Source organism: Peromyscus eremicus, chromosome 1 (assembly GCF_949786415.1).
Source record: "Peromyscus eremicus chromosome 1, PerEre_H2_v1, whole genome shotgun sequence".
Taxonomy (NCBI): Eukaryota; Metazoa; Chordata; class Mammalia; order Rodentia; family Cricetidae; genus Peromyscus; species Peromyscus eremicus.
This window is the reverse complement of record NC_081416.1, coordinates 181,658,126-181,669,120: the sequence shown is the minus strand read 5'-3', so window position 1 is coordinate 181,669,120 and position 10,995 is coordinate 181,658,126. Positions and strand designations below refer to the sequence as shown.

Here is a 10,995-nt window from a genome sequence, read left to right as displayed (position 1 = left end):
TTCTCACAGCCCTGCTGTATATTGGTGAGATTTCAAGATGGGGAGGGAGAATTCTTGTCTGAAAGGGAAACCACCTCACAGCCATGCCTTGGCCCATCAGGAAGTCTCAGCAGCTTAGATGGCATCTGGAGGTGGAAGGCCTGCTCATATTTCTGTGTAAAGACAGGTGATTCTCTTTCAGGGCTGTGTCTGGTCCTCAGGATCCCTGCACTGGCAGGTGAGTATCTTCCCAGCTGTCCCAAATTGGACATCCTTTGTGGAGGATGTGGAGACTAATGGTCACTCCTGAACGGAGGTGTGGGGTGATGCTGAGGATGCCTGAAGAGGTCTTGTGTGTGGCAGCTTGTATCTGAGGGGGAGATCTGAGGAACCAGCTATCAATTTTCTTGCAGGGGTCTTCTCTAAACCTATACTTAGAGCACTTCCAAGAAATATGGTAACCACTGGAGACCAGGTGACATTCTTCTGTCAAGGGCCCTTAGAGGCCAAGGAATACCGTCTCTGCAAAGAAGGAAGTCCAGATTGCTTGGCACCAACAACCCCTATAGAAACCGAGAACTTGGCCAAATTCTCTATCTCAACAGTTGAATGGTACAATGCAGGCCAATACAGGTGTGAATATAAGAGTCCCAATGGTGCATTAGAACACAGTGACTACCTGGAGCTGGTGGTGACAGGTAAGACGACCCCTCTGCAACCCCAGCACCTGCTTTCAGGAAAGGAGAATGTCCACACTAGGACCCCACTTTTAAATATGTGAAGAGGGGAAAATGCTTCTCATATGGGTCATATGGGCATATGAGGATACAGTAAACATTACTGGATAATAAATAGAGGCCTTTGTCTGTGGTCAGATAGTCGTCAGGATCTGGGAAATGTCATTATGTTGAAATTCAAGACTTGAATAAGCACGAGCTCATCTGAAGGTCTGTTTAAACACACTACAAATTCATGTATGCTTCTTGTCCTCTTCTCTCATAGGCGCTAACAACAGCAGTGTGACCCTGTCAGCTCTTCACAGTCCAGTGGTAACCGCAGGAGAAAATGTGACCCTTCAATGTGTGTCACAACATTCGTATAACGGGTTCATTCTGATGAAGGAAGATGAGAAGTTCTACCCGGCTTTGTCCTCACAGAAAATACACCCTGAGTTATTTGGAGCCCTGTTCACAGTGGGTCCTGTGACCCCCAACCAGAGGTGGAGGTTCACCTGCTATGGGTATTACTTGAGCAGCCCCCAGCTGTGGTCAGTTCCCAGTAGTGTCTTAGAGCTTCTGGTCTCAGGTAAGGAGCCCTAGGCTTTTCATGGACATTGCAACTGACACAGGATCCCAGGAAAGGACCTGGTATGTGGTGGGTGAATGAGAGCCAAGATTACTGAACCCAGTGTCATAAAATGTGTGATACAGCTAGACTTGAGGTGTGAAAACCAGGGTTGACAGTAACAGTAGAACCTAAGATCTAGAGAAAAGTGTGATCTTTACGTGTCCTTTTGCTATTGCAGATCAGATTACATGTCCCTGCGAAGCTGACCTTCTCTGTGATATTCTCCTAACAGATGCTCCTCCTTTTTCCCTACTTCTTTGCAGGGACCCTTCACAAACCCCACATATGGGCTCATCCTGGCTCTGTGATCACCTCAAAGAGTCCTGTTACCATCTGGTGTCAGGCGACCCGAGAAACAAAAATCTATGTGATATATAAAGAGGGAAGCCCACGACTCTGGGACCAACAGGCCCAAATAACCCACAAAAAAGAGGCAAAACTCACCATTCCATCTGTGACACAATTGCAGGCCGGGATTTATCACTGTTACACTTACACCTCTGCTGGATGGTCAGAGCGCAGTGACACCTTAGAGCTGGTGGTGACAGGTGAGAAGACACCAGAAATATTAACCCCAGATGTCACTCTCAAGAAAAGACTGCACTAACAGTACCTCCCATCAAAGGACAGCCATGGGGGACATTTCAGGCTTTGTGATCCTCTTTAATTTTCCATGTGTATTTCTTCTAGGAGTCTACAACAAACCCACCCTGTCAACCATGCGAAATCCTGTTGTAAACTTAAGAGGGTCTGTGACCCTCTCTTGTACCTCAAGTCAGAGATATGACTGGTTCATTTTAACAAAGAATGGTCAGAAGTTCTCCATCCCTCAGAGCTCAAGATACACACACACTGGGATGTTCCTGGCTGAGTTTCCAGTGGGTCCAGTGACCTCTAGCCAGAGGTGGAGGTTCAGATGCTATGGCTATTACACAAATAATTCTCAGGTGTGGTCAGAAGGGAGCGACCCCCTGGAGCTCCTGGTCTCAGGTGAGGAAGCCTCAGACTCTGTGGAATCACATTGCATCTGACACAGGTTCCTCATCAAGACCATAATGTGTGATAAGTCTGAGCATCCTGGGCTCCTGAGATAATTGACACAGCACGCAGACTGTGGGAGTCACTGTACTGACTGAGGGGAGGGCAGAGTGAGATGAGATCTTGGGAGGCTCATGAGATTGAGTCTTCCCATGACATTTACTGGTCCTTTTGCTATTTAGGAGTACATTTCAAGATCAGCAGCATGTTTGACTCTTACTGTGAAACTGCTCAAAGTCCCACCTCTTTCCCACCTACTTTCTTATAGGAAACCTCAAGAAACCCATCCTCTGGGCTGAGCCAGGCTCTGTCATCAGCACAGGGAATCCTGTGACAATCTGGTGTGAGGGGACCAAGGAAACCCAAATATATTTCCTGTATAAAGAAGGAAGCCCAGCACCCTGGTTCAGTCAAACTCTAAAAGGTCCTGGTAAAAAGGTCATGTTCTCCATAGCATCCATGGAAAAGCATCATGCAGGGCAATATCACTGTTACTCTTATGAATCTACAGGGTGGACAGAGCGCAGTGACTCCCTGGAGCTGGTGGTGACAGGTGAGAGGACACTAAGTGTCACAATCTTTGCCTCTGTCCACAGGAAATAGTCTTCGGTACGTGTGCTTCCATAGCCCATCTGCTGGAGTCAGTGTTGGCTGTGTTTCACTTAACAGACTGCCTGCTCCTCTCCTAGGTGTTTACCGTGGCAAACCTACTCTGTCAGCTTTGCCCAGCACTGTGGTGACCTCAGGTGGGAATGTGACCCTTCAATGTATCTCATCAAAAGGATATGATGGGTTCATTTTGACTGGTACAGATCTGAAGTTCTCCAGGTCCCAAAAGGCACAGTTATCTCACACTGGACAGTCCCAGGCTCTGTTTCCTCTGATCCTTGTGACATCCAACACTCATGGGCCCTTCCGATGTTATGGAAACTATACAAATACCTCAAATGTGTGGTCAGAGGCCAGTGATCCTCTGGAGATACATGTCTCAGGTAAGAAAGTCCACATTCCCACAAGTGAGTGACACGAGACACTCTTTGTCATTAGTGCTGCTGCCTCAAAGTGGGATTGAGGCCATAACGGCTGAAGGGATCTCTTGATTCCTAAGGCCCAGAGTAGAAAAGGCCATGACACTTTCAAAGCATGATGGGATGTGGAATGTAACAAGAGCCAGGTGGATGAATTCCTGACTCTCTTCCTTCCAGGGCTGTCAAGGAAGCCCACTTTGCTGACCCCAAAAGTCCCTGTCCTGGCCCCTGGAGAGAACCTGACACTCAAGTGTTCCTCTGAGATAAGTTATGACAGATTTGCTCTGTTCAAAGAGGGGGGAAGTGACCTTACTCAAGTCTATGTTCATCAGCCCCAAGCTGGATATTTTCATGCCAACTTCACCTTAGGCTCAGTGAATTTCTCCATTGGTGGTCGATATAGATGCTTTGGTGCACACAGCTTCTCCTCTGAGTGGTCAGCCCCCAGTGACCCTCTGGACATCCTGATCACAGGTGAGGAATGTAGTGCAATTAGTATGGACCCATCTTGGCACAGACTCAGCTGGGATTCATCAAGATGATGGTGAGCATGTCAGGGATGAATAGGTCTAGGAACAAGAGAGTGGAGAAAGGACTGTCTTTTAAAATATAGAGACTAGATTCTGAAAGAGGGGGGCTTAGAGCAATGACTGTAGCCCTTCAGTCACTTATTATTTTTTATCTTTAGGATACCTCCCTGTCACACCCAATCTCTCAGTGCATCCAAGGACCAATGTGTCCTCAGGAGAGAATGTGACCCTGCTGTGTCAATCATCAGTTCAAGTGGACACATTCTTTCTGTTCAAGGAAGGTGCAGCTCATCCCTACATGCAACAAAGTTCAAAGTCTCAAGATCTACAATACGAGGCAGAATTCTCCATGAGTGCTATGACCTCATCCTTTGGGGGTTCTTACATATGCTTTGGTTATAACAGCTCATCCCCTTACCTGTTGTCATACTCCAGTGTCCCCATCAAGATCATAGTCTCAGGTGAGGTGATCCTGACTTTTGTCAGCTCAGAGGGTTACTCAGGATAATTGAACTCAGAAACTTGTGGCTGGGATAGGAGTAAGTTTATCCAAGGGAAGGTTATGAAAAGAGGGTCTCCTATGCAGAGATTTAGAAGTGAACTGAGATTTCTCAATGACCATCTCACTCTCTTATTGGGAACCTACAGATTCCAGGTAGGAAGCTGGGAGGTTCTGAAGAGGCTGCTGTGTAGACATAAGACTGAGAAGATATGAGATGGTTAGTGCAGGCTTCCACACATCATTCCCCCAACAAATTTCCCACAGTCTCCTAGGGTCCAAAGATCCATTTATAGAGGTTTTAGATTTTTTTTTTTTATCTAGAAAAGTTGTTTCACCCTGAGTGTGTGCAGATTCTTTGTACCTATGAGTCTACATTCCTTTATCAGCTTGGCTGATGACCAAGCTACTGGGTGTGAAGCAGAGACCCCAACATGGTCTCTAGAAACCCAGAGGCTGAGAAGCTAGGCTGCAATGGAGGCATCCTGATGAAGAGTAGTACTGTTGATCTGTCCTAGGCTGAAATACATAAAATGAGAGCAGGTGTCAATTGCCCTGATTTTCACCGTCCAAGTGAGTCAGGCCATGAAAAATAGCTCTTCATCCCTGTTGTGTCTGACAGCAGAGGTCTAAGCTAGAACTCTATTGCAGTGTGGGTCCCGCAGGGATAAAGCTAGTTATGTGTTTGGTAATTTCTTGTCTGGAGAGGTTGACATGTACTACTCTCTGGTTCTTAGTTTCTCCACATGTAAATGGCAAAGACATGAAGTTCCTTTTAATTATGATCTCATCTATTTCACATACTTATAGAGAAAGATTCTAGAAACCTGTTCCACAATGGTTCTGCCCTGTCTATCACTGTGCTTGAGACATTGTGTTGGGATGTGGTACAGGGCTAGGACAGGACATTCAGGATATTTCCTTCCAGTTCATGAGGTTTAGCTCCAGTGTAGGGAACAAAGTGGGAGGACAGATATCGTGGAATTAATCCTTAACTATGCACCATCCTTCAGGCTGATCTGGGGCAGGAAAACTGACTGAAAGTATTCAGAGATGGTCCTCTGTTGCATGGCTATGAGAATGAGATACAGCAAATACAAAGACCCAACATGGGGTACTCACACAGTAGGTCCTTCCTTCCTTCCTTCCTTCCTTCCTTCCTTCCTTCCTTCCTTCCTTCCTTCCTTCCTTCTCTCTCTCTCTCTCTCTCTCTCTCTCTCTCTCTCTCTCTCTCGTTCCTTCATACAATGCATCCCAATTGCAGCTTCCCCTCCCTCCACTCATTCAAGTCGTGTCCCCCCCCGCCCCCCGCCACATCCACTCTGCTTCAGATTCACTACCTCTGCCCAGAAAAGAGCAGGCCACTGAGGGGCATCAATTGAACATGGCACAATATGATACCATAACATCAGGCATAGACAGTCACATCAATGTTAGGTGAGGTCACCCAACAGAAAGAAGAGCATCCTAAAGGCAGGTAAAAGTGTCAGATACACCTTCATCACTACTGTCAGAAGTCCTCCACAAAACACCAAACCAACAACCATAATATATATGCAGGGGACCTAGTGCAGCTCCATGAAGACTCTGATTGCTTCTTCATCCTCACACAGTCGATTCTCATTTACAGTTCCTCATTCATGATGTCCCTTGTCTCCTAGGACTGGCAAGCTATCAAAAGGCTGTGATTGGGGTTTCTGTGGCCTTCTTCCTACTGCTCTTCCTCCTCACCATCTCCCTTCTTCTTACACTCAGGCATCAGAAGAAAAACAGAAAGGGAGGTGAGTAGGGTGTGGGAAGCCTGGGTCTCAGTGGGGAGTGGGTCCCACTGTGGGCTATCTAAGCAGGGGCTCAGGGCACCTGCCTCAATGAAAGCCCAGACTGGGACAGATCAGCTTAGAAACAACACTTCTGCAGAATCTGAACACAAAATGTTATCTGGAAACATGTGTAATATCCTGTATTGTATAGACTTTTTCAACTCGTGAAAGATTTTTAACATATAGGCAATGAGTTGTAAAGGTCCCTTCTAGTCCTCAAGGTGCTAGGTAAGGGGCTCCACAGCCTCTTGGCTGAGGCTCCTTCCTCTCTTGCAGTTCAGGCAAAGACTGACTTGCAACCTCCTGCAGAGTCAGTAAACAGGGACAAAAGACTCCAGAACAGGTAACTCACACCCAGAACCATAGACCACATCTGCCCAACTTCACTCACTGACATTTGTCTTTTTGTTTCTACCAGCTTCAGCCCAGCTCCTGCCACTCAGGAAGAAATTTTGTGTGAGAAAATGAGGGCCCAGGAGGGAGATGTCTGACATCTCAGCATAACAGGGCTGGTGGAGGGTCTGGGATACTGAACCCTCTCTATGTACCCTCACCCCACTACAAATTATCTTTCCATATCTGGGATATCGTAGGGGTCTGGGGAAGTGAGATGTCCTGGGAATCTGGTCAGGGTAAGACCTGCATGTTTTGTTATGACAGATACTACTGTGAAAGTCACACAACCTGCATACAGCATGGAGCTGGATGTCCTGGTGAGACTCCTGATTATTCACAATGCTAAGAACTTATGATCCAATATAATCGAAAAGCAATCTCTGTTCTCGCCCTTTTCAGCCCTTAGTATCATCCATAGCTGGCTCCTTGTTTCTTGAAGCACCTATATTGTGTATGCTATGATCTCATTCTTTCTTTGTTTACTTTTGACAATATGGCCCCAACTTTCTGACTTCTCAACATATGTCTGATTTTTAGAGTGATTTTAAGGGCTCAGAAGAGAATATAAGGGTAATAAGTTGTAGCTGAATGGTAAATTGATTACTTTAGATGTATAAGACCTTGGGTTTAAACTCTAGTGATAAAACTAACAAGTAAATGAACAGGAAACACATGTAAATGAGAACCATGTGCCTGAGAATGTGTGCACATGTGCTTAAGCACAAGCAGAAGACAGGGGTCAACATCCGTTGTCTTCTTCTATTTTTCCCCAACTCATTTTCTATGATAGGCTCTTTTCATGTCCATGGTTCTATTTATTTGGAGGGATTGGTGCTACCAAGCACTGGGTACCAGGTGCTCCCTCAACATCACTTAGGTCCTAGGCATGTGAATTCTTGCTCGGCCTTCTTTTATGTGGCCACAAGGGATCAAACTCAGGTGCTTACGTTTGCATAGCAACCACTCTGCTGCTTGACTCCTCTCCCCAGCTCCTGTGTCTCCCTCTTGACCATACTTCTGTAAGGGCTGCAGATATAGTCGGGGACAGAACTTTCTACCCACTGTGACAAGCTCAGATGGGAAATGATATTGAGATAAATTGAGTCTGAGCAGTGCAAAGTGTATGAGGGAAATATATTAGAGGATATGGGTTGAGTTATGTGAGGCAGAGATGATCAGTGTGAATTTAAAGGGAACTTGAAAGAAGCCTTCTGTGGAGAAGCCTGGGTAGAGTTTCATACAAACCTGTGATGACATGGCACATCTAGGTATGGAGCATGGTAGATCCAAGTGTTCTTGGCGTAGGGACATTCTCTTTCCAAAAGAGGGAGGCAGTGGAGAGGACATCATTGTGTCAGGATAATATTTCAGAAGCACAGAGAAGTAACTAGCTGGCACTCAAAGTCCCTAGAAAGTCCCAGAAGACCCCATCAGCAACAGTGTAGTTTGATAAAAATGTCTGAAGTATCCCTCTTGCTCCCTGTGGAAGTATGGGTGGAGAGCCTCTGGGAAACCAGGCCAACTCCCTTTGTTACATTGTCCCTCTGCTGCAGAGCCAACATGAGGAAGACCCCTCCAAAGACTTGTATGCCCAGGTGAAGCCCTCGAGACTCAGAAGGACAGAGATCACCTCTTCTTCTCTCATGCCAAAGGAATTATTGGCCTCAAATGACTCACAGTCAAAAGGAAATCAAGTGATAGATGAGCAGGTGGGTCCTGACTTCTCTAGTGTCCCATGCTCCCAGTGCCCAACATAGACCTTCTTCTACACTTTCCCACTGCAGGCTGCTACAACAGAGGAGCCACATGATGTGACCTATACCCAGCTGTGCATCGTGACCCCGAGACAGGGACATGTGAACCTCCCACCTTCCAGGCAGAAAAGTCCAACCTGAGAACATACTCTGGCCTCTACCAATCCAGGGAGATCACACTCTGCATTCTGTGGGAGAGGGAGGACTCAGGGATGCCAGAAAACAAGGTCTGCCTCAGGTGCACAGTCATAGTGCAGACATGACCAGTCTCTAGGAAATCCTGAGAAATTTGAGGACTCTGATTCTATTGTCCCTGCATTTTATAAATAAGGCAAATGCTTTGTCAGTGGCCAATGCATAAAATGAGGAAAGAAGAAAGGAATGAATAAAGTTTTCTTTTTTGTGTTTTTCTTTTAATTTTTATTTTTGAGATTCAACTATAATTACAGAATTTTTCTCTTCCCTTCCTTCCCTCCAGACATTTCCATAGATCCTTCTCTACTCTCCTTCAAATTCAGGACCTCTTTTTTCCCTTGTTAACACATGTACATATGAAGATGCATCTAAAACATTTTAAACATTTTTACCCTGAATATACACCTTTTGTCAATTATATCTCAATAAAGCTGAAATTTGAATGATGAAGTCACCTTAATATAATGTAGCATGAACCAGAGTAATTCAGAACTGATCTGAACAAGCATGAATAAGGGTCCTGAAAATTGAGGAGTTGAGTGGGAAGACCTAGTCTAAGTTGCTTACAATGCTCTACCTGTTTACTTAGATAGTATTATATCATTCTGAGATCTTTGATGTAGTTGAAGACTAGATAGCTATAATTATTTTCCTTGGTTATGATAAAAGATAAATAGACATAAAACTTTAGACTAACAAATATAGGATAGATAGAATATTTTCTTTAATTTTGCCAAATATAAATAGACTAGATATTGTAACTGTAATTCTTGCTTGATAATTGTTTTGTTATATATAATTTTACTATGTTAAAGTTAAAACTTTCCTTTTTGAAAAAAAAGAGAAAAGGGGAAATGCTGTGGATATTACTCTGTATCCTATGAATGTGTTGCTCTGATTGGTTGATAAATAAAATGATGATTGGCCAGTAGCCAGGCAGGAAGTACAGGCAGGATAAGCAAACAAGGAGAATTGTGGGAAGAGGAAGACTGAGTCAGGAGATGCCAGTGAGCCACCTAAGGAGCAGCATGTAAGGGCACACAGGTAAAGCCACAGAACATGTGGCAACATATAGATTAACAAAAATGGGTTAGTTTAAATGTAAGAACTTGTCAGTGGTAAGCCTGAGCTAATGGCTGAACAGTTTTAATTAATATAAGCTTCTAAATGATTATTTTATAAGTGGGTGCAGGGTCTGTGGGGCTGGGCAGGACCAAAAAAACCTCCACCTACACTAGTCTAAGAAATAATGAAGAGAAAATCAATAGTTAGATGAGAGATATTGCAAAAGTTATGCCTTATACCACACAAATTTATTAAGAAACACACTGCCAGGCGGTGGTGGCGCATGCCTTTAATCCCAGCACTCGGGAGGCAGAGCCAGGCGGATCTCTGTGAGTTCGAGGCCAGCCTGGGCTACCAAGTGAGTTCCAGGAAAGGCACAAAGCTACACAGAGAAACCCTGTCTCGAAAAACCAAAAAAAAAAAAAAAAAAAAAAGAAACACACTATCTCATATATTATTAGCAGTAGGGAAAGAGACAAGGTTAGCAGAAAGACAAGTCAGTTTTGTGAAAGAAAGCATGGGGAACATTAGACAGATCTGCTAGGATAAGAACCGAGACCAGGAGGCAGAGTTCTATCCACAGACCTGCAACCTCATCTCCTAGGAGGCAATGGCCCCTGTGTCAGACTGGCTTCCTGTCTGATCTTGGATGAGGAGACAGAACTAAAGTTCCCTTTGTCCTTTCATCAGAGCCTCCTGGAAAGTCTGGGTTGCTGTGCCTTCCTGGACCAAACCATTAATAAATACATAAAACACCTTTCTAAATCAATGACCTCATTGTCATATTGAGAATACAGAAAGAGAACAACAGCATATTCTATATTAGGAACAGGGATGGACAAGATCATGATGGGGAAACCTACAGAGATGACCAAACCAAACTAATGGGAAATCATGAACTTTAGACCAACAGCTGTGGAGTCTCCATGGGACTGGATTAGGCCCTCTACATGAACAAGACATTTGTGTAGCTTGATCTGCTTAAGGGGCCCTCTGGCAGTAGGATTAGGATCCATCCCTGGTACATGAGCTGGCTTTTTGGAGCCCACTACCTATGGTGGGACAATTTGCAAAGCCTTGGTGCAGGGGGAGGGGTTTGAACCTGCCTCTACTGAACGAACCAGGCTCTACTGACTCCCCATGGAGGCCCTACCTTGTTGGAGGAGGGAATGGGAGGTGGGTTGGGTGGAAAGCTGGGGGGCAGGAGGAGGGAAGAGAGGGGAATCTGTGGTTGGTATGTAAAATAGATAAAAATTCTTAATAAAGAAAGTAAAAAAAAGAAAGTAGAAAATGGAATACTTGGGAAAAGAAGGTGGTGGGGGGACCAGCAAGAGGAGGAAGATG

General features: G+C 45.0%; 1 protein-coding gene across 1 annotated transcript; it reads left to right on the top strand.

Annotated features, from left to right (window-relative positions):
* The first annotated feature begins 1,432 nt into the window (after positions 1-1,432).
* On the top strand, positions 1,433-9,715 carry LOC131926696 (leukocyte immunoglobulin-like receptor subfamily A member 6). Its single transcript, XM_059282252.1, has 11 exons — positions 1,433-1,874; positions 2,017-2,316; positions 2,633-2,917; positions 3,054-3,356; positions 3,570-3,866; positions 4,081-4,383; positions 6,083-6,202; positions 6,518-6,697; positions 6,902-6,954; positions 8,191-8,346; positions 8,422-9,715. The coding sequence occupies exons 1-8, from the start codon at positions 1,559-1,561 to the stop codon at positions 6,586-6,588; spliced, it is 1,995 nt and encodes a 664-aa protein (XP_059138235.1). The 5' UTR covers positions 1,433-1,558; the 3' UTR covers positions 6,589-6,697; positions 6,902-6,954; positions 8,191-8,346; positions 8,422-9,715.
* Positions 9,716-10,995: the final 1,280 nt, after the last annotated feature.

Bases quoted from the DNA above. Each gene is read 5' to 3' on its own strand.
- LOC131926696 (XM_059282252.1), top strand. From the start codon at position 1,559: ATGCTCCTCCTTTTTCCCTACTTCTTTGCAGGGACCCTTCACAAACCC. The intron at 1,875-2,016 runs GTGAGAAGACAC...TATTTCTTCTAG, and splicing joins CTTAGAGCTGGTGGTGACAG to GAGTCTACAACAAACCCACC. The intron at 4,384-6,082 runs GTGAGGTGATCC...CTTGTCTCCTAG, and splicing joins CATCAAGATCATAGTCTCAG to GACTGGCAAGCTATCAAAAG.